We start from the raw sequence: 23,129 nt of genomic DNA, 5'->3' as shown, positions 1-23,129 counted from the left end.
CTGGGGCTTGTCTCAGCTGTAACCACCCCAGAAAACCAAAGCTGGAGGTGCAGGCTGGTGCCCAACACCACCCCCCTATTGTTTCCAGTGCCAGGGAAGAGCTTCCGTGAGGAGCAGTGCGAGGCTTTCAATGGCTACAGTCACAGCACGAACCGCCTGACTGCCTCCGTCTCCTGGGTTCCCAAATACTCCGGTGTGTCGCCCCGGGATAAGTGCAAGCTCATCTGCCGGGCCAATGGCACCGGCTACTTCTATGTGCTGGCACCCAAGGTTGGTGAGAGACCCCCAGGGTCAGTGCTTGGACTGTGGGATGGCTCCAGTGCCCCTGGAGATGAATAGATTTCCCTTGTCTGGTGGGTGGATGGTGTTAGATGAGTGTGAGATGAATCAGCTTGGGGCTGGAGCTGGTCCGTGGAGGGTCTTCCTGTGGAAGATGTAATTTTTTCCTCTTGTAAAGGTGCCTCTGGCATATTCCTGTGATCCTGGGATAGAGAATGATAGTTTGGGTACTGGGGAAGCAACGGGCAGGGCAGGGTGGACATCCAGACATGGGACTGAGTGGGATGGTGTTAGCAGTGTCCCCTGTGCAGCTTGTTCCCTGCAATGGAAAGGGCAGGAAATTCTGTGGATGGGAGAAGAGGGATGTAGTCCCATCTATCTCTTCTCAGAGACCCCAAAATCCTGTCTGCAAAGCAGAACGTGAGCAAAGAGCGACATGGTGCCTGCTGGCATCTCCTCAGGACCTGTCAGATGGATTGGGGTGGGATGGGCACAGCTGGGAGGCCTCAGGAGGTGTGAGAGGGAAATGCAGCAGCTTGTTTTTCTCACCTGGTTTAGGTTGTGGATGGCACCCCTTGCTCTCCGGACTCCACCTCGATCTGTGTCCAGGGCAAATGCATCAAGGCAGGCTGTGATGGGAAGCTGGGCTCCAAGAAGAAGTTTGACAAATGCAGCGTCTGCGGAGGAGACAACAAGAGCTGCAAGAAGGTCTCAGGCTTGTTCACCAAACCCATGTGAGTGTTTGGTTATCATATGTGCTTCTCTTACTCCAGCTCTGTGTTTTGGTGTGGGGGATGCCTGAAGGTTGTGGAGATGGTGATGGGATAAATCCATCCAGAGCCAAATCTGCTGGTGCTCGTGCACATCACTGCACAGACACCTGGGCTGGCTCTGAAGGAGCAGCAGGACACATTTAATGTCCTGTTGACTTCTGCTGATGGAGTGCTGTTGAGCCAGAGGGGCTGAAGCATCTTCCTGTAACTGGGTGACGTCAGCCTAGACAAAACTCAATGCAGCGAGGAAATGCAAAATAATCTTCACAGGAAGAAGACAAATGTAGGGGTGGGAGGATCTCAGGGCTGAAGTAATGCACCATGCACCATGTCACAGATAGGATCTGACTGACATTTCCCAAATGTTCTGTCTTCAGAGACATTTTGGGTAATTGAATAATTACTAATGCTTTTATCTTTACATGGCAGTTTCCCTCCCTGGGAAGCATTTTTCACAATAGAAGATTTCTATCTATATCGTATTTGGAATAACATAGTGCCAAACCATAGAAACCACCACATATTTGCATAGTGTGGTGGTTTCTTTGCATGGTGGTTTCCCTCCCTGGGAAGCATTTTTCACAACAGAAGATTTCTATCTATATCGTATTTGGAATAACATTGATTTGCATAGCTTTTTCTTTTTCTTGCATCTTGAGCAAAAGTTTGGCGCTTTCTCACTTTTTGCTGGTTCTGGACAGTTTTTCTTTCATGTGTCCATATCTTCTGCATCTGGAGCATGGTCTGTGCATTGTGTCCTGTGCCTGATGTCCTGCCCTAAAGTCTCCCCCCTGCCCCAGCCCGCAGAGCAGGCTTAGCCCCGAGCAAGGCAGTCCTATCTGGATAGCTCAATCCCTCTTGGAGACAGAGTGTCCGAATACCCAGGCTGCTCTTAGCTGTGGCTACCTTAAGCAAACTTAGTGGATTTCAGCTCTTTAGTGATTATCAGCTCTCTTATGATTTCAGCTCTTTGCTTGCTTGCTAAGGCACCGGAGGGCTAGGGGGAGAAGCAGAGGAGAGAGAGGAGAAGGAGAGGTCCTGGTGGTTCCAGAGCGATGGGTTTATTGAGGGGTCTGTGAAGGGTTTCAGTGACGGCTCTTCTTCTCCCGAATGGGCTAAAACAGCCCCTTTTTACAGGGTACAGAGGGATCCAAACTTATCCAATAGTAGGGGTTAGGGGAAAGTGACCTGTGGGGTTACAGAGATAAACTGGGGTCTGAGCGGCGGAAGACAGGAGCTTATTTTGCTACCTCATCATGACTCAGCAATTCCTTCTGTTATGTCTCAGCCCTCCACAGGGTCTTAGACAATTCTATGGGGCCTGCTACACTGCCCTGCCCACTCTTCTCTTTCAGGCACGGCTACAACTTCGTGGTGGTCATCCCCGCGGGCGCCTCCAACATCGACATCCGGCAGCGGGGCTACAAAGGCCTCGTCAGCGACGACAACTACCTGGCGCTGAAGAACGCGCAGGGCAAGTACCTGCTCAACGGCCACTTCATCGTCTCGGCCGTCGAGAGGGACCTGATGGTCAAGGGCAGCGTCCTGCGCTACAGCGGCACCGGCACCGCCGTCGAGAGCCTCCAGGCCTTCAAGCCCATCCAGGAGCCCCTGACCCTGGAGGTGCTCTCCGTGGGAAAGATGACGCCTCCCCGCGTGCGCTACTCCTTCTACCTCCCCAAGGAGAGCAAGGAGGACAAGTCCTCCTACAAGAAGGAGGGCAAGACCCCGCCGGACCTCAACAACAGCGTGCTCAGCCTGTCCAACCGCCTGGATGGTGGGAGGCCGAGCTACAAGCGGCCCTCGTACAAGTGGGCGGTGGGTGGCTGGGAGGCGTGCTCCGTCACATGTGGCGATGGCTTCCGGCTCTGTGGGGAGCCCTGCCCGGCATGGGAAGCCGGGCCTTGGTCTTCCTGCTCCAAGAGCTGTGGTCGGGGTTTCAAGAGACGGGCGTTGAAGTGCGTGGTGCCCAGCGGGCGCCTGCTGCCCCGGGAGAGTTGCAATTTTCGGAGGAAGCCGCAGGAGCTGGATTTCTGCACCTTGAGGCCGTGCTGAGCAGGTCAAGGGATGCCTGCGAGGAAGGGCGTGTGCCAGAGGTTGGGAGTGGGGGAGATGTCCATAGCACATAGCAAAAGGGGGAAAAATAAGAAAAAAGTGGGAATAAAAAGGGACCTCGGTGTGGGGACAGCCCCATGCACCTGGGAGAGAGGGCTTTTACCAACCAGGTCGCTTGGAGACAGAGCGGGAATGAACATCTACCTCGAAGCCACTGGACGACACGGAAACCACCGGTGGAGGCTGGGAACTGGGGGGACAGATGGAAGCGAGGAGGATCATCCCTGCCTGTGATGGATCGGTGGTTCAGGCAGGGAGATGCCCCTAAATTGCACAGATGAAGCCTCCCCCCACCTTCCCAGGACCAACCCTACCTCCCTTCTCCCTGGACTCCCCCAACACTCATGCTAAACAGGACCAAAAGGATTTACCAATGCAACGACCACCGGTGCGATGAGGCACTGGGACTGATGCCTCCAGGGCTTGCTGGTGGGGACTTTGCTGTCCCAGCAGCATCCCTGGGCCAGGCTGGAAGGTGGTGGCTTTATTTTCATTCTCTCCTCGTGTTTATGACCTGACCAGTGTAAATTTTATGGTGCTTAACTCTGTATTTTTTTTAACCTCCTTCCTCCCCTCCTGATGGATGTAAACCTTGCATAGCAGGGCTGGTGTTATTCCCAGGGGATCTCACCAGCCTGAGGTTTCCTATGGTGCTTTGGGATGGGGCTGTGTGAACATCTGGATGCTCCTTTACACCCTGGTCCACCTGAAGCTTTTCAGGGCTAAAAGGGATCACAGTGGACCTGAGATTTGAGCTGTCATTCCAAAAAAGCAGCAAGCAGCTGTGCTGTAGTTCCACAGGGTCAGAGACAGCCCCCCCAGCCACTGAGACTTTACTTTGCTCTGGAAATGGTGCTCAATGCTCAATGGAACCAGGATGTCATGCCCAGACTTCCCATAGCCTCCAGCCTTTAACCAGGCTGGGGTATTTTTCCTCTGTGTAAAGCCTCCCTGAGATATCCTGAGCTCTATCAGAGCTGGGGTCACTTCCCTGGCATCCCTTTGGAGCTGAGGGAGAGGGAGATTAATTTGGGTCTTTGGCTTTCTTGAGGAAAAAGGGGCTCAGCGGGGTTCAGGCATGCAGGGAATGAGGGACTGTCAACCCTCTTGCTGCTGCAAAGCATCTATAACCAGATTCCCCTTCTGGTTATTCTGGGCTTGTTCTGTGCCTCTGGGGTTTTTCTGTGCCTCTGATGGTTTTGTAGCATCGTGCCCACTGTGGTCAGAGGCTGTTTTACCTCTCCCAAACCCCATTTATCATTGAGGTCTCTTGCTCAGATAAATCATCAAGGCACCATTGAATTTTTTGCTTTGTCACTGATGCAGGTGCCTCTTAACGAGCTGTGACTGTGAGCAAACCAAAGCTTCTGGGTCAAGCTGTGCAGTTACTGGGATCAGCAGAAAGGTATTGTAGGGGTGAGACACAGATTTTGGGTGGATAGAAGATGCCATCTCAGCAAATAAAGGCTTGGAGCCTGCCGTGCTTGTTGGAGGTCCAACAAGGAAACTCCGTTGCCCCTTGGGTGGCTCCAGAAGGTCCCCAGCTGTGGGCAAGGTGAGAATGACAAGAAATGGGACAGGTGGCACGAGAGTTCCCTTCTTAGATCTTTGCAGCAGCTCACAAACTCCTTGTGACAATATTTGTGGGCTCATCCTCCCTGGGGATCCTCCTAGAGGATCCATCTAATGCCTCTTTCAACACAATCATGTTTTAGGTCTCCACGCTGCTCCACAGAGCCAGGAGCAGATGTTGTGGTTGCTCTGCACAGCAGGGAACGGGAGTTAATGTTCTTAGGAAATCCCTTCCAGGTCTCCATTCCCATGAACATACCACCCATTTTCTGGGGGTTTTCCTGCATATCTGAGCCCGCTGCGCTTCCCTCTGGGGACAGAGCTCCGAGGAGCTGCCCTTTGGTGTCCTGCCATCCCACAGCTGCTTTCTAAGCCACCGAGAAATTGTCAGCCTGGTTGCTGAGGAGGGGAGGGATTGCTCGTGTGTGGTTCTTCTGCTGAGGGTGCAGCAGGAGGACGGAGATGCCGACGGTTCTGGCTGCTTTGTGTATACCATGTATACTGAACATCGATCTCTGCTGTTTGTGCGTCAGTAGCAAACCTGAAATAAATCTGTATTTAAAGTTACCCCTGGGGGGACACGCTCCTGCAAGGGTTGTTTTGTTGGTGGCTGCGGGGTATTCTTTGTGTTATTGTGAGCCTGACCCCTTTACAGTGTCAGCTCATCACCTAAAGAACAAAACTGATCCTTTTGGGGCTTTCCTAAAAACAGAGGCCAGACAAAATTAAGGGAATAAAAAGCAGTTATGTTTATTGAAGGGCCTTCTGGTACATTTAGGGCAGACAAAGCCCACCCAAAAATGGACTCACGGGTTTCACACGTTTATAAGTTTGGTCCATCTGCATTTTGGGGATGAATCTGCCAGTTACAGCTTCAGCTAATGAAGTCATTGACCCCAAGTTTGCTGCCCCCAACTGCCTTTTGTTTCCATCTCTGGGGCCTGAGGCAGTGAGGTGTCCTTGATTGCCAGGCCTGGAGAGGAATTGTTGTGTCTGCCCAAAATGGGGAAGCAGCAGCTCCCACTGAGTGTGGAGTTTGGAGTTCTACACTAAAGAACTGCAGGGTTACAAATTGATGAAAAACATAAAAGCTTTATTTATACACTGAAGAACTGCAGGATTACAATTTCATAGTTGTTCCTTTTCCTTCTGCTTCTTTCTTACACCTTCACTGCCACCTTTACGGGGGAATTGTGTCATTGCTGAGGCTTTGAGGGCTTTGCTTCCCAGAGGGAAAGGGATGGTGAGCATCTTTTCTAACCCAACAGCCAAGCCCTCAAGCATCATTTTCCATCTCATGCAGCCCTGAAACGTATGAAAAATAGAAAAGCTAAAATCCTAAGGCATCAAAGCCAACAGCTTTATAAGCCCAACAGGTTTATTCTGATTTGGTTCTGCTACAGGACTGGTTACTGGTAAAAAGGAAACCCAAGCTGAAGGAGCCCTGTGGTGAATCAGTTCCTGTGAGCTCCAGGGGAACTGGGGATGCTCAGTGAAGGAGGCTGGTTTGCCTTAGGCTTGACTCAGGATGTTCTTTTGTCAGGCTGACAGGAATATAGAGTTGAAATGATTGATGTAAACTGGAACAGCACTCTCACATCCTGAACAACCCTGTCTGTGTGCTCCTCCTAAAATTCTCAGCACACCCTCCCTGAGTCAGAGCCCTCCCTCTGCCCTGTTGTGCTGGGGCCAATGCTGAGATAAAGCCCTTCCTGCTCCTGGGCCGTGTCAGCTCAGGGATGCCTGATGTCACCCCCAGCTCTCAGCAGGCTGCCGAGGATTTTATTTTCCCCCAGCAAATGCAATTTATTCTCCCATTATGTTGTAATGATTTGGCAAACTTCATGTGTTTTACTGGGGGAAAGCTCAGTTTGCTTTTCATCATCACAGAATCCCAGAACAGTCAGCGTTGGAAGAGACCATGGAGATCATCTCCTTCCATCCCCTTCTGCCACAAACAGGGACCTTCCACTGTCCCAGGGTGCTCCAAGCCTGGCCTTGGGCACTTCCAGGGATGGGACAGCCACAGCTGCTCTGTGCCAGGCCCTTCCCACCCTCACAGGGAACAATTTCTCCCTAATGTTTAATCCTAAAGAAAGAGACACAGCTGAAAACCTTCCCCCTCAGCAGCACCTACAGGGAGCCTCCCTTCACAATAAAGTTCACTTTCACCCCAAATAAATCCCACACTGCAAAGGCAACAGCTGCAAATGGCTTTATTGGGAGCAAGGAGGGAAATTCCCACCTGTTACAGCCATAACTTTTGCCTCAAGTATCTGTTCAGGAGCAGAAAATTAAGTTAAAACTATCACCTTGCTCCTCCAGGGGACAGCTGCACACTTTTACCCAGGTGCCCTTAAAGATCATCAGGGGAGGCAAAAACCCCACACAATCCCCAAGTATTTAACATACATATAAATAAATAAATAAATAAATAAATAAATTTACCTGGTGTGTGTATATATATATACTTGGTGTGTATATATATATATGTACCAGGTAAATATATATCTATATATATATGTATATATAAAATTATACATATATAAATACATATAAATATATAATATATAAAGAATACTATATCATTAATAATAACTAATAATATAGTATTATTAATATATTTTAATGTAGAATATAGAATATAGAATATAGAATATATATTTGCATACATAACATTTATTTATGAATTTCTATTATAAAATAAATAAATAATATATATACATATATACATATACACATATACATATATATATACGTATATATATATATTTAGCTGGTGAGGAAGAAATAAACCCATCAAGGCCAGAATCACCCTGTGGAAGGGAAGGGGGGTGTTTAGGCAGGGAAAGCTGGTGCTGTCTTAGTGGGTGACCCAGGTGATGTCCTGCATCTTTATCAAGCCTCAAGGCACAAGAACAGGCTCCTGGTGCAGGAGGAATGATGTGGAGCATCAGATTTTCTGTCTGAGAAGAAGGGCTGGCTTTTCCCACTGTCATGAGACGCTGCATTCGATGTTTCTCTGGATTCCTCATTTTCCAGCACTAAGAGGTTTTATTGTTTCTTCCCTTCACTGTGAATTTGTGGTGTTTGGATTCTCCAGTACCCAGTAAAAGACTGACCTGGCTGCTTTTCCCTTCAGGGGACACTGCTGTGCCTTCACCTGCAGGGAAGGCAAGGTCAGGATGATCTGACAGAGCAAGAGGCATGAGACCCATCCCCTCAGGCCAAGGAATCCTGTCCAGGAATCCCCACTTTGGTCCAAATCCATCCCTGGCTGAGCTGCAGAGCTGAAGATGGCTTGGGCAGAGCACCCCAAATGCCTTTAGGGAGGTAAAACTCACTCCTGCCTCTGGGACTGCCTGCAAATCTGCTGGTTTACATTTGTCCTATGCTGAAACCCAAAAAGCTTAAAAAAATTTTTAAAAAAGGGATTACCTGGAGTGTAAGAGAGAGAAACTACAGAGGGGGAGGGAAATGCTCCTGCCTCCTCTGGTGTTTTGTCCAGGGCTTCAACGTGGCTGTGGATCAGCTCCCTGGGGCTGGGATGCCGCCTTGCTATTTTTACATCCCCACATACACACACACACACACACATAAATATATATCACTGCCATCACTATTAATAATAATTATAATTACTGGGCTTTGCCAGGAGACAAAAGCAAAACCAGACGTACGTTGAACGAACGGAGCTAATTGATAACACATGTCCTGCAGAAAGCCTCTCCTGGGAGAAGAGAGAAACTGGGAAGGGCTCTGCTGTGCCTGGGAAAAGGGGAATGTTCACTTGAGCTCGGGGATGTGAAGCAGAATGCTGAGTGGGGCCAGGATGTGGGACCCCAGCATTCCCTCCATGAGCTCCCCCAGCACCGACTCCTCGGTAATAACACAGCCATGGCTGGTTCCTCCTGAGCCTGGCACAAACGCTGCTCCTCAGGCAGGAAAGGCTTCTCCCCGCTGTGGAACCTCTGAGAATGGTCTGAATGCTGGTCAGGCAGGCAGAGGAAGCCTGGAGAGCTGCTGTGCCTGGGATGGAGACGAGCCCCAGCTCGGGTGGGACCAGCTGGAAGGGATGCCAAAGCCCCGGCAGTGCCGACCCCCTGGCCCTTGCAGCAGACTAAACTTCCCCTGCTCTCCTCCCAGCCAGCAAACTGACACGTTCCCACAAGCATTTCTGCTGCTTTGGGTTTATTTCTTTTCTTTTTCTTTTTTTTAATATTTTTTTTCTAATTATCCAACACGGTCAGCGCCAAGTTTGTCTGTCCAACACTAATCTGGCAGGCAAACCCCCACCTCTCATTGACCAGAGGATTTTATCTTTTTGGAGGTCTCCATCACATACTTTCACTGCTATAAATGCAGAATTCTCAGAGAAGTGATGGCAGGAGGAGCGAGACGGCGTCAGCATCTCTGAGGGAATGAGCTGAGTAAATCAGGCAGCTGTTAAAGATTATAATCCCTAACTAGGTAAAAACCCTTGGAAATTGCAGCCATGGGGTGAGTGGTGAGAGCTTTCCAGCCAACTCCTGGGGAAGGTGCTTTGGATTTAGCCTAATTAATATCAAGTTCAGCCAAGCAATCCTGGGAGGTGGATGGGCTCCCAAATGGTTTTTTAATGCGCTATGATTATTTTTTAAAGGTTTCTTTATTTTCCCCCCACTTGTAAATGAATTTAGTGCTGGTGAAAGGTGTTGGATTGACAGCCCTGGAAATATAAGTCCTCAAGGAACAATGTTTTGGAGTTGTGAAGGGAACAACACTGTGTGCAACCAAGATGTAAAGGTAATTATTTGCAGTAACAGCTGCATTTTGCTCTAAATTAAAAAATAGAGACCACAGGGATTTGTCAGAGCATCTGAGACATTTTCAGGTGACTGAAGCATTGGGCACAGTCAGAGCTGGCTAAACACACTGTCCCCAAGCTGCTGAGGCACTCAGGGCCACATTTCAGTATTTAATTGCTATTTTCACTTTAAAAACTGCACATTTTTTCAGTACTTAAGCACAGTCTTAATGTTGAGCAGGGACCTCAGCATCTCCCTGCTCAATACAGCCTCCAAGCAAAGCTGGAAGCTTCCACTGAGGCTGAACCAAAGCCTTTGGGGTGTTCAGAGAGGAGAAAATAACCCAAAATATGTCCCTCCCCAGCACACAAATTGTGAGCTGGGGGCCTTTTCTGCAGCTCTGTCACTGAGAATGTTTCCAAAGGGCAGCACCCAGGCTCTGGAGAGTATAAACACATCCCCAAATGGTGCTCACTGCAGAGAATCATCCTGACAGAGCTGATTAAGGATCTCTGTGCTCTCCAAGTGCTGCCCCAGCTGTGGAAAGCCAGGCAGGAGAAGCAGGGAAGGACATCTGGCCCAGGGATGGAGGGACAGAAGCAGCAGGATGGTGAGGAGCAGGCTGAGTCTATCAAAGCATGGCCTATCTGGGCATCTTAAAGGAATCTCAGGGAATTTGGGCATAAAACCCCAACATCCCAGTGCTGGATGTTTTGTGAAATTCGGGAGATGAAAGGCCACTTCTCCATCCATCTTCAGACACCCCCAGGATTCAGGAGGTGAGGTCTGGGGTTTGGGGTTGTACTTGGGGTCATGCAGGGTCACCAAGGCAAGGAATGGCCTTGATCACAGCTGTCCCAAGCTGCCCATTAACCCCTGGGCTTCCTGTGGAGGTGAGGATATATTAGCTGGAAAAACAAACACGGGGGAAAAGGGACACTGAAAGACAGGGAGAACCTGGGCTGAGCTGCTTTCTACCAAAGGAAAGAGAAAAGGAGTGAGCAGAGAGAAAATGAAATGAGGAGAAAGAATAAAAACACGAGAAACCTCAAGAGGGAGATGCTAATGCAAAGCAGATGCTATCCCACCTGAATCCTGGTGGGTTTGGCTGCTCCAACCCCTGGAGCAGCCCAGGGCAGCCAGAGCCCCTCTGGGAGTTGGTGCCTGCTCTGTTCCATCCCTGGAGGGGCTGACAGGAGATGGGAGAGGAAAGGAAAATCCCTGTTCTGCTGTTCACAGTGAGCTTTTCTGGGTGCATCAAACTGACTGATGTGTGTAGGTTTTTGAAAAGGAATAAATTAAAAAATATTTTTAATTTAAGATAAAAATTTATTTTTAATTTAATTAAAATTTTATTTTTAATTTAATTTAATTTTTCATTTCAATTTTTTTCTGCTTTTGAGGAAGAGAAGGGAAGTGAAAAGTGATGACACATCTGATGGCGCATCTCCTTTCAGTCCTTAGACCATGTCCTCAGGAGCAAGGACCTGGCATCTTGAAGAAAATGGGAAGCACAGAATTTTAAAGCAATTAATCTGCTCTTTATTATAGAAATTAGGTCTCCAGCATAAGCAAGTCTCCACAATTCCTTTCTTTTCCTTTCTTTTCCTTTTCCTTTCTTTTCCTTTCTTTTCCTTTCTTTTCCTTTCTTTTCCTTTCTTTTCCTTTCTTTTCCTTTCTTTTCCTTTCCCTTTCCTTTCCTTTCCTTTCCTTTCCTTTCCTTTCCTTTCCTTTCCTTTCCTTTCCTTTCCTTTCCTTTCCTTTCCTTTCCCTTCCTTTCCCTTCCCTTCCCTTCCCTTCCCTTCCCTTCCTTCCCTTCCCTTTCCCATTTTTAATGCATCCAAAGGATTGCTGAAGTGTTGTTTTTCCAATCCTGGCTGATGTTTCAGGTCCTATTTGGGTCTGAAAACCCCAAATTTCCCAGAATTAGTGCATCACACGAGCTGGAGGCATCAATGGTTTGCTTCCTCCTAGTAAAGAAAAATCAAAGCCCTGCAAAGTGAGGGTACAAAGTGAGGAAAATCCAAATATTCCCCTGTGTTGGTCCTGGTCCCTGGGGGGTGCTGAGCAGAGCTGGGCACTCCGCCTGGCACGTGCCACCACCTCCCCAGCCAGGGCTGCCAATCCCTCCCCACATCCAGCTGGGATTCACTCCTAGCAATGCCTTTGGGGGTGTAAATATTTATTTTCTTTGGGATGGGGAAGTGTGTGTTTATATGGGAAAGGAATAACCCTGCCCTTGGCTCTGCCCAGACCGCAGGGCTTTGTTCTGCTCCCTGCCAAGGATTCCTCTTGCCTTTTGTTTTTTCCATTGTTTCTGCTTGGTGGGAAGCCAAGAGCACCGGGGAAGCTGTTTCTGGTTCCTGCTCTGTCTCCATCCTGCTGCTGGAGGATCTCAGCCCCTCTCCATGGTGCAGAGACGTGGCTCTGGGAAGGGTTAACTCTTCCAGCCACGTTTTTCCATTTAATATTGCCTCTGAGGAAACAAACAGAGGCAAATCCCACCCTCTCCCCAGAGAATCTTGGCTTGTTCCAGAGAACATGCAAATAATAATTATTTGTCCTATATTTTCTTTTTAGCTGCCTCTTTCAGCAGCCTGGGGGACTGAGTAAACGGAACAACAAAATGACAAGGAAGGCAATAAACCCAAATAAATAACAAATTGATCAAACTGCAGCAGGAAGGAGATTAAATAAAAAATCCTGACAACATTCCCCTTGTGGTGTGGAGAGGCTGAAAATGTGGGACAGATGGGAGGGGGACGTGGAGCTCCCCTGATGGATGCCAGCAGTGTGCTGGGAGAGATACCAGCCCAGATGTCTGGGAAAAGGCCTTAAATCCTCCTTTTCTGAGCCCAAACATTTGGGGATAAATCCTTCCTGGAGCAGTAGTGAGATTTGCTTGTATTAAGGTGAAACCCACTTGGGATGGGACATTCTGCATCCTGTGTGCTGCTGTTTCCAACCCTTTCACTCTCCTTTTAGTGTTCCTCGTGGTACTTTTTGTCCCCGAAATTGGTTCATATCTATATCATCTATATCTATATCATCTATATCTATATCTATATCTGTATACCTATATCTATGTATATATTTATAGCTATCTATCTCTATATCCAATCTATATCTTATCTATATCTATCTATACCTATCTATATATATCTCTATATCTATCTATCTATCTCTATCTCTATCTCTATCTCTATCTCTATCATCTCTATCTCTACATATCTATATTATCTATCTATATCTATATCTAATCTATATAATCTATATCTATATCTATATATCTATCTATCTGTATATATCTATATCTATAACTATATCCATATCTATCTATCTAGATCTATCTCTATCATCTCTATCTATCTCTATCTCTATCTCTATCTCTATCTCTATCATCTCTACATATCTATATTATACTATATATCTATCTATATCTATATCTATATCGATATCTATCTGTATATCTATATCGATATCTATATCTATACAATCTATATTTATATCTAATTTATCTGTTTATATAGATATACACCTCTTCTCCCCTGACTGTACGGTGTTGGGCCAAACAACCTCTGAAGGCACATTTAAACCTGAGCTCCTGCTCAAATCCAGGCTGCAGAGGCTCAATCCCTGCTCAAGACATGGCTGCTCCTGCTGGACAGATTCCAAACCCATTGCAGTTGTGCTAGGGCTCAAGTTTGGACGATGAGCAAAAGACATATAAGGATTTTTTCACTAGAAAAACTTGTATTTACAAGAATCACATTGCTTTGCTGGATCAGAGGCCATCCAGCTGCAGGGGATGAACAAAACTCCTCTCTTGACCCATCACCTTCAGTTTCTGCAGGTGCCTCTTAAAAAAAAAGAGGTCTTGCAGCACAAAAAAACCCCCCAAACAAACAAAAAAAACAACCCAAAAAAACCCCACAAAAACCCCAAATTCCCCATCCCCAGTTATTTTTCCCAAATGGGAAAAAAATATCAAGTTGGTGGGTGCAGTCCCGTGATGTTGAGAAATTCCTGATTCCCAGCCAGGCTGCAGGTCCTGGGTGTGCCTGTGGTGTGCAGGCTGGAAATGCAACATTATAGATACATCATCATCATCATCATCATCATCATCATCATCATCATCATCATCATCATCTCTAATAATGCAACACAGAATGATCACAGAAGTAAAGAATTTTCTGAGTTGGAAATGATGACCCACAAGGATCATCGAGTTCAACTCCTGTTTGCTATAATAATAATAACAAATATTCTATTCTATTCTATTCTATTCTATTCTATTCTATTCTATTCTATTCTATTCTATTCTATTCTATTATATTTGCAATATACAATGCATAGCATATACAATACGTAATAATATATAACAATACAATCCAATAGAGCCAATATCTTGCTCTGGGTGCAGCCAGTACTTCCAAGGCATTTTCACATCTTGCAGAGAGCAATCCTGTATTTTTCTTTCCTGGAACAGCAGATTTGTGCCTTTCCCCTTAATCTCTCATCTCCGAACTCCTCGGAGCCGATAATGAAAAACTTCCCTCTGCATTGGGCCCACTGCTTTTCCAGATTAAGAAAGGCTCCTCGAGGAGGCTGACAACCGTAACAAAGCCATTTGCTAAGATAACATTATTCCAGGATGGTGGTTGCTCTCCTGCACGTGCCTCTGCCCAGCCCCTGTGGATAATAAACACCCACAACCAGCAAAGCCTGCCCAGAGCCTGCCCCACCAAGGTGATCTCTACCCCCTGGGGGATCTGGGCTGAGTCAGAGCCAAATGAGGCACATGGGAGTGGGTTTGGGGATGCTCTTGATGCCTTAGGATTTTAGCTTTTCTATTTTTCATATGTTTCAGGGCTGCATGAGATGGAAAATGATGCTTGAGGGCTTGGCTGTTGGGTTAGAAAAGATGCTCACCATCCCTTTCCCTCTGGGAAGCAAAGCCCTCAAAGCCTCAGCAATGACACAATTCCCCCATGAAGGTGGAAGGGAATGTGTGAGAAAGAAGCAGAAGGGAAAGGAACAATTGTGAAATTGTAATCCTGCAGTTCTTCAGTGTATAAATAAAGCTTTTTATTTTCCATCTATTTGTAACCCTGCTGTTCTTTAGCGTAGAACTCCAAACTCCATACACAGTGGGAGCTGCTGCTTCCCCATTCTGGGCAGACACAAGAATTCCTCTCCAGGCCTGGCAATCAAGGACACCTCACTGCCTCAGGCCCCAGAGATGGAAACAAAAGGGAGTTGGGGGCAGCAAACTTGGGGTCAATGACTTCATTAGCTGAAGCTGGAATTGGCAGATTCACCCCCAAAATGCAAATGGACCAAACTTATAAAAGTGTGAAACCCGTGACCCATTGTCCATTGTTGGGTGAGTTTTGTCTGCCCTAAATGTACCAGAAGGCCCTTCAATAAACATAATTGCTTTTCATTCTCTTAATTTTGTCTCAGCCCAAGCAGACATCACTCTGAGCTGCTGCCTCCTGCACCCCACCCATGGGGAAGGAGCAGCCCCAGAGGCCCCAGCACCTCTCCCTTTACCCCCAGGCCCATCCCTGCCTCTGACCACTCACATCTGCAGGATAACCTGGTGTGCAGCAGTGTTTGTACAGCCTCAGCACTCTGTGCTCCCTTGTTTACTCACATTGGGCTTGTTTAAAGCCCACTTGACAGGAAAATGGATGTGTGTGTTTTTTTCGTGACTCAGGACAAGCTGACATTCCCCCTATCCTGAGCTCAACGCTGTCTTGGTGCAGGAACAGCAAACCCAATCCACAGTTTGGGTTTGGATCCATGGCTCAGGAAACAGGGAGAGGTGAGAGGAAAAGGAGCAGTGCAGCAGGATGGATGGGTTTTAGTGTGAAAGAGGGAAAGGAATATCATTCCCAGTCAATTTCATCCCCTTTTACACCAATTGGTGATGAGACCTCTCCCGTTTCAGGGCTGCATGAGATGGAAAATGATGCTTGAGGGCTTGGCTGTTGGGTTAGAAAAGGTGCTCAGCATCCTTTCCCTTTGGAAAGCAAAGCCCACAAAGGCTGAGCAATGACACAATTCCCCCGTAAAGGTGGCAGTGAAGGTGTGAGAAAGAAGCAGAAGGAAAAGGAACAATTATCAAAACTTTCTAGACTTGCAAAAATTGGGATGCTCCTGCTCAGAGATTAGGAGAGCTCAAAAACCCCTTATTTTCCTAAATTGTGGAAATCCCATTTTAACAAATCCCATAAATGCCTGACGGAGAAGGAAAGCAGGTCTGACTGCACCTGATGGCAGCAGGATGGTTTCCCAGCAGGAGGCTTTTTTGGGCAGTGGGTTGTGGGAACTTGGATGGGTTGACCTTGGACTTCCATGGGAGCAGGGGAGGGGACGTTCCCCAGGGAGGAGGGAAGCAGGAGCATCAAAGCAGGGAGAAATTCCTCCTTGTTCGCCGATTTCTTCAGAAATCTAAATATCGCAAATAGCCCGAGGAGGCTGCACAGCAGATGGGATTTGGGCCCTTTGGGGAAGCTTTGTGTTCCTGCCACTAAGAATCCATCATGGGAATCTGATCTTGGGAGGCTGCAAAGCTGCAGACCCAGGAGGCTTGGGCAGCTTGGGAAACTTCAGAGCTGTGCCTTGCCCTGAACCTTGGATGGGAGCCCAGCTCTGATCCTGCTCAGTTTAAGCCATGCCACTAAACCCTTCCCAGCCCTTGTCCCTAAACCTTGCCTTGGTGGGTCCAGCTCCTGAGCCCCACACTCCAGACCCCAAACATCCACTTTTGTCCCAAACCCACATCCTCACCCCTTTCCTTCTTCTTGCACCCATCAGAGTCACCTCTGCTGCCATCAAAAGCTTTCCCACTGCCCTTTCCTGGCACTGCTGCCTTGCTCCAGCCTTTTCTGGATGTCCCTTCCCTGGGGACATCTTGCACTCATCAGTGCAATCCCAGCCCTCCTGCTCATTGCACAACCCGGGTTCAATGCCAAGACCTGGACAGAATTTCTCTCTGTATTGCTCTGAGTGATCCTTGCAGGGAATTTATTCATCCCCTTTGTGGTCCCTTGTGCAATTTTTATGAAGTCAGGGGTGCTGGACTCCAGCAGAACACTCAGAAATTACGAGACTGCTCAGATTTCCCCAAATTTCAACATTTTGATTTCAGGAGGTGGAAAAGAAGGGTGAATACTCCATTAAATTTAGGAAATTTATTGGAATTGATCTCACAGATATTCTGTGATCAAATCACGCAATCCAGGATCAAGAGACAGCAAAGCATCTTTGCAAACAGCATCTCCTGCATGGTGTCCAGCAAAGTCTTGGGAGAATTTAAGCTAGGAATGAGAATTTTCCAAGCTCTCTGACATTTTGGGGATCACTGCAACCCCCTAAGCTCTGTCTGCCTCATCCTTTTTGTTTTCCTTTGAATAAATCCCAGTTTAGCACCTGCTTGGCTTCCTCCTATCTCCCAAAAAAGGGGAGCAGGAATTGGGTTGAGAATTTGGTGGCTCCTAAACACACCCCAGGGGATCCAGGCAGAAGTGCTGAACCTCTGGAGGTGTGGAACCCCTGGAAGTGCAGGGACCCCCTCAAAAAGGGGGTTTTGGTTTGTGCTTTAACAAGGGGACCCTACAGTGGTGCCTCCCCAGAACTCTGCTTTTCTCTCTTGAGTGCTTAATGGCTTGTGTTTATGAGAGCTAAAAATATTTACTTGGGGAAGAAGGGGCAGGGAGAGGGGACATTGCTTGAAGATTTTATAGGGCATGTTTGGGAAAGAGGCTTCTATAAAAATAATGTGGTATTAAAGAACAAAAAAACAAGCACAACCAAACAAGAGCCCAGGACAAGGCCCCTACATGACCCCGAGGATGATACTGGGGGGTGAAGACCCCAGCAGGAGCCCAGTCCTTTGGAAACTTTGCCCAAATTTCATGGCCAGGAGGGTTTATGCTTAATGTGAGGTTTCCTCAGCATTTTACCTGGCCCCAACCTCTCAAATTCTGCTACCAGCAGTCCCAGGAGGAGGGAGATTTGAGGGTGATGCTGAAAAAGGGCTCAGACAAAACCCAACTGGGGCTGCTGGTGAGGAGCAGGAGGAATTTTGGCAGCCTGGATGCAGTGTGTCAGGGCCTCTGCTCCCTCCTGGCACGTTAGAAATATGAAGTGCTAATTCCCTTCTCCCCAGGGCGTGAGCTGGGGTTATCAGCTGGGGCAGGGCAGCCCCTGGAAAGGCCACGCCAGGGGGGACAGGCAGCATCCAGGCCCCAGCACGGCCAGTTCAGCTCTTGGGGGTTATTTTTAAAGGGCATTTTGTTTCCAGTGAGGAGCTGGTGACGTCCACCATGCTGAGAAAGGGAGGGCTGTGCCCCAGCACCATAAACCCCTTTTTGTGTGCTGCTGGCCCCGCGTGTGCCGGGGCACTGGGGCACAGGCTGAGCATTGTGTGAGCCATTTCCAAGGGTGGCTCGGGGCCCTGGGGCACTGCAGAAGGTCACACAGCCCTCTCCACTGCCTGGAGTCAATGGGGCATTGTCTGCAGGAGCTCTGGGTGGCATGGAGCAGTGGTGGCACAGGAGTCAAGGGCATAAAGTCGACAGCAAAGTCTTTCACTTGTGCTTTGTCTTGGTTTGAACAGACAGGTGGCTGCTAAGGAAGGCAGGAGCCCCCCTTGGAATGGAAAATGTAAACCCCAACCTTCTGAATTATTACAATTTTGAAATTAAGGGGCTTTCAGGCAAAGATATGGGAGCAGGAATAACAGTTCTTTATTAGGAAAATAAAAAATACAAATGCAATTGTACAAAAAAACCACTGTCAGAGTGAGAACAGGAGTTGTGTGTCAGGGGGTGGCACAGCCCCATCCCATGGGGGCTCAGCCCTCCTGCAGTGCCAGCTGTGCTGCTGCTGGAGCAGGGATCCTGCACAAGGGGGGAGTTTTCCTCTGCAGCTCCAGGGCTGCTGCAGATGGGCCTGGGCTCCCTCTGGCAATGCAGGGGGCAAAGGCTGCTGGGGTGTCCCAAAGCTCAGATTGGATCCAGGTAGGAATGCTTGGCTCCTCCCCTGGGCAGAGCATCTCCCCATGGGATGATGGAATGGGATCAGCCACGCAGGGACACTCAGTGGCCATGGACAGAAGATAATGAATAATTAATAGCCCGTTAACAGAAGATAATTAATGATTAATGCCCCATGAACAGCAGAGAACTGCCCCAGCTCTGACAGATGGGAATAGAACAAACACCCCAGCTACACCTTCCCACCTGAGACAGCTTTTTAATGCTCAGTCTTGCTCCCATTCCAGCACACCTCGTAGATTTGAGCACCAATATTCCATGTTAAAGCCTGACAAGACCAAACAAGGAGCTCAGGGTACAGGAGGAACCTTCCGGAGCAGGACTGGATCTCTCTGGGATGGCCAGTGGCAGCAGGGCCACAGGGAGCTCCCACTGCTGCTCCATCAGGGAAGGAGAAGCAGGATGAGACACACAGCGTGGTGCTCAAGGGCTCTGGGAGCACTGCCAGGCCCTGCACCAGGGCTCAGGGATGGTCTGCAGGAAGGCAAAATACTGGCAACAGCCCGGCATTGGAGTTCTGAGCCCAAATATGGTCTGATCCAAATTTTGTGACTTTGCCTTTGTTTCAGTTATGGGCTGAACCCAAATTAGGCCTGAGGCCATCAGCATTTGCTCACTAGCCATGCTTGGGGTTGGCGATGCCTGTGTGCATCAAGGAGAGCAGTGAGGGCAGGGCCCTGCTCAGGGTACGGCAGTTCCAGGGGTGACAGTCCCCTGGCTATGTAGGAGCCTTGTACCAGCAGGTTTGGGGATAATCAGTGACAGCAGCTGCATTTGTTGAATTTTTAGTGTTTGGATCATGGTGAAGTCAACAGAAACCTCCTGAGAGTTCCAATGGGAACAGGGCTGGGGCCGGAAGGAATCTGCAATCCAAACACCCACAGGCCCCATGGACACCTGGCCCTGACTCCTTCCACAGCCCTGAGCTGCCTCTGAGGTCACATATTCCACGAGGAACAGGCCCCAAACATCCTTTGATGCTGCAGACAGGAGTGAGTTTGTTCAGCAAATCCCTGCCTGGAATCAGTGGCACCAGGACAGCATCTGCTGCTGTGGCACAGCTGCTGGCACGTCCCACCAAGAAGAAAAATTACTTGGTGCTCTGTGTGGCCTCCAAAAGGAGAAATCCTGGCTTGCTGAGGTTGATGAGACCCCCCTGGGCCCTCACAGCTGAGCTCACTTGGTTTCTGATGAGGGGCTCCTCAGTAGTTACTGCTGATGAGGAGAAGAGACCATCAATGTCTTTGTTCCCAGATCCCCACTTCATCCACCTGGTGCAGTTTTCCCCACTTGAATTCCTTGTGTCTACTCAGACCACATCTGACTTCTATACCCAGCACGTCTGGATGGCTGGAAAGATGAAACAAGAGTTGGGAGGATGGAGAGAAGGTTTCTGATGCTGGAAATCTGTTCATCTCCCTGCTCCCAGGGGTTACCTGCAGCATCTAAGACATTTTCTATGAAAAATCACAGGTTTCTTCAAGACTCCCACGAAAAACCTGCTCTCCTGCCTATCTCACACTGCACAGATGCTCTGCAGACAAAATCACCCTCTGTGCCCAACACAAATGATATTTTTTGTGCATCTTGGCCCCACCAAGCAGCCCTGAAGCCTGGCCATAAACAACGAGTCAGCTAATCCAAACCACACGGCAGGGAAACGCTGGGGGTCAACCCAGTGCACGGTCCTGATCCTGAAAAGCAGAGCTGCATCTTGAGCAAAGCCAGGGACAGGACAGGGATGGAGAAACAGCCTCCCCTTGGCAGGGCAGCAGAGCCAGGGAGCTCCCAGTGCCACCCTGTGCCATCCAGTGCCCCTAGTGCCCCCAGTGCCACCCAGTGCCCCCAGTGCCACCCAGTGTCACCCAGTGTCACCCAGTGCCATTCAGTGCCCCCAGTGCCCCCAGTGCCCCCAGTGTTGCCAAGGAGCAGGGCTGGCTCTGGTGGCCCGCAGCTGGGACACAGTTCCCTGCAAGGTGTTGCCTTCCCCATCTCCCTTTCGCTTTGCTTTGCAGTCAAAGCTTTTGCTTTTGCCACTTCCCAGTCTGTGAACCAAATTCTCTGTTCCCTTGCTTCCCTGTCCCTCTCCCTTTGGGGGTTTTTCCAGCCCCAGTTCCCTGCACTTTCCCCCTCTTTTGTTTTTCCCCTCCCCACCTTTCTCTCCTTGGAAAGCCTGGCTGGATCACGCTCACATGAAGCTCAACCCGACCTCCCAGCTGCCAGCTCTGCCTTTGGCCTGTTGCTCCAGTTTCATATTTGACTCTAATTCCACAATTTATACAGCAGAGAGCTCTGGGCCAAGCTGACTGTCTCGGGAACCTGCCAGAAACCTCAGCTTTTCCTAAGCCTTATAAACATTTCCTGCCTCCACGCCTGCACCTGCTGCCCGTGCAGTGCCTCCAGCCAGGGTGCTGGGCCCTGCAGGGGATGGGGTGCCCACAGGGTGCCCCAAGCTGCCTGAGCTCACCGGCACTGCGACTGGCTGCTCCTTGTGCTGATGGGAAATGAGCTCATGGCACTGCTCCCCTGGGATAACACTGTTTTTCCTGGCAGGTGGGGCACCAGCCGTGTCCAAAAAGTGAATTTCTGCTCCAAGCTGTTTGCTTCTTTTTTATCCTGTGGGGCTCTGCAGGCTGGAGCATCCTTTGGAGGAATGGGTGCCCACCCTGCCACTACCTGATCCCTGTGCCCAGAACCATCCCAGGGGAAGTTTGGGATATTTAGAAGGAGGATTTGTTAGTGACATTCTCTCCCTGCAATATCTGAGTCTGGAACAGAGAAGAACAAGACAGGCACCTCCTGTGTGACCTTGGGCATTCCAGGAGGAGGTCATGGGAGCAGGGACAGGGCAGGCATGCAGGTGTCCCAGACAATGGGATATCCAGGAATCCCAGAATAGTTTGGGCTGGAAGGGATCTTATCACTCATCTCATTCTAGCCCCCCACACCTTCCACTAGACTTGTTGCTCCAAGAACATCCAAGCTGGCCTTGAAAAGGAAAGCACCAGCTTGTAAGCCATGGAAAGAGAAGCAAGGAAAACCTTCCCCTCCTGCCTCAAGGCCACTTGCTCATCTGAACCATTGTGCTTCATCCTTTTCCATTTGCTCATGAGAAAAGCCAAAGCCTCCTCTGCAGCAGCTGGAAGTGGCACATCCAGGGCAGATAAAGCCAATGGCACCACTGGGAGTTTTATCTCCCCAGGCCACTGAGGGGTTCTTTTGCAACTGAGCTGCAATGTCCTTTCTTCATGTTATTTTTCCTCCTCCAAATGTTTTCTGACCAAACAAAACCTTGGGGATGCAAACAAGAAGTGGGGTCAATAAAAAGGTGCTTTTCTGGTTAATACCAAAATGTGTTTGAAATAAAGTCAGCACGAAGCAATAAACTGTGCCTCAGCTTGCTGTGGCTCTTTTGGTGCAACAAATGCTTTTTAATCCTCCTTTTGCTGGGAATGGACCAGCTCATCCCAGCCAGGATGCTGCAAATTATTGAGCACCATCTGCTGGCACCTGATTTATGAACTCTGTTTATTTGCATGCGACACGCGATGTCCTTTTGCTAATGGAGCCAGTTCTGCTTTGCTGAACAGCCAAACAAGCCCTCTCCATCTGGTCTTGCTCCTCATCCATGGTCTGGGGAGGATTTCTGTGGGTGTTACACAAGAACCATTGTGGGAATCCACAAAATCAGAGGGTTTTGGGAAAGCTGCAGAAAGCAGGCCTCAGAGGCAGCAGAACTGTGATTGGAGCTAAGCAGCAGCCATGACATAGGTCAGCAGAAAAATTATTTAAAAAGTAGAAAAGTAAGGACAAATAGAACAATGGTCTATGTATTAACACTTGCCTAGACTAACTCCCTAAGCTGCAGTAAAGTTTATCTAGCAAGATATTAGGGAGTTCTAAGCTTAATAATGGAGCTCTGTACATTGTGTTTTAAGGCTTAGAAGCAGGTCTTTTAATCAAAATAAGCAAGCATTGTTTTAACCAAAGGTGTGTGTGCTTATAGTGGTTGGATGGAATTACTGTCAACGCGCTTTTGCTTTGTGTGATTGGTCAAAAAAATTTTAAAGTAGGTTGTAACATTGAGTTCTTGGTCTGCTGCCTGGGATGTGAGCTGCTGGCATCTTCCCATTGTCATAATCATGTAATGAGACTGATGCTGGAAAATAAAACAGCTCAAGGCACGTTCCCAGCAGTCCTGTCCTGTTTGTGATTTGTACAGAGACCTTAGCTAGCGATAGACCATATCTAAAATAAATGTTAAAACTGGGATTAAAAAAGGATGGGCAGCACATGGCGGGTAAAAAGTTGCTCTGTAGGAGATTTAGGCAAAATCTGCCACTGAGGGCAGGAGTTCATCCATAAACCTGACCAAAAGGTGAATTCAGAACATAAATTCATGACATTGGTGCTGTTCTTAGTGAGCATGAGACTGAAAGCAGGAGGGTTTGCAGGTCTGTTGGTAGTGTTCAGGACTCCAGTGCAAAGGACATAAAGCTCTTCCTCCTGTATAAATCACCCGAATATTTGAGCTT

At 48.5% G+C, this 23,129-nt stretch overlaps 1 protein-coding gene across 1 annotated transcript in view; it reads left to right on the top strand.

Annotated features, from left to right (window-relative positions):
* ADAMTS15 (ADAM metallopeptidase with thrombospondin type 1 motif 15) overlaps positions 1-5,320 on the top strand; it is a 21,169-nt gene extending 15,849 nt beyond the window's left edge. Inside the window, exons 6-8 of the mRNA XM_031063889.1 lie at positions 89-270; positions 838-1,013; positions 2,408-5,320. Of these exons, the coding sequence (XP_030919749.1) occupies positions 89-270; positions 838-1,013; positions 2,408-3,107 (1,058 nt within the window). The 3' untranslated portion in view covers positions 3,108-5,320. The remainder of the gene's footprint in view (positions 1-88; positions 271-837; positions 1,014-2,407) is intronic.
* The last annotated feature ends 17,809 nt before the right edge of the window (positions 5,321-23,129 follow it).

The sequence above is a fragment of the Geospiza fortis genome, unplaced genomic scaffold (assembly GCF_000277835.1).
Source record: "Geospiza fortis unplaced genomic scaffold, GeoFor_1.0 scaffold392, whole genome shotgun sequence".
Taxonomy (NCBI): Eukaryota; Metazoa; Chordata; class Aves; order Passeriformes; family Thraupidae; genus Geospiza; species Geospiza fortis.
Note: the sequence above shows the minus strand (reverse complement) of the source record. Positions and strands in the feature narration are given on the sequence as shown.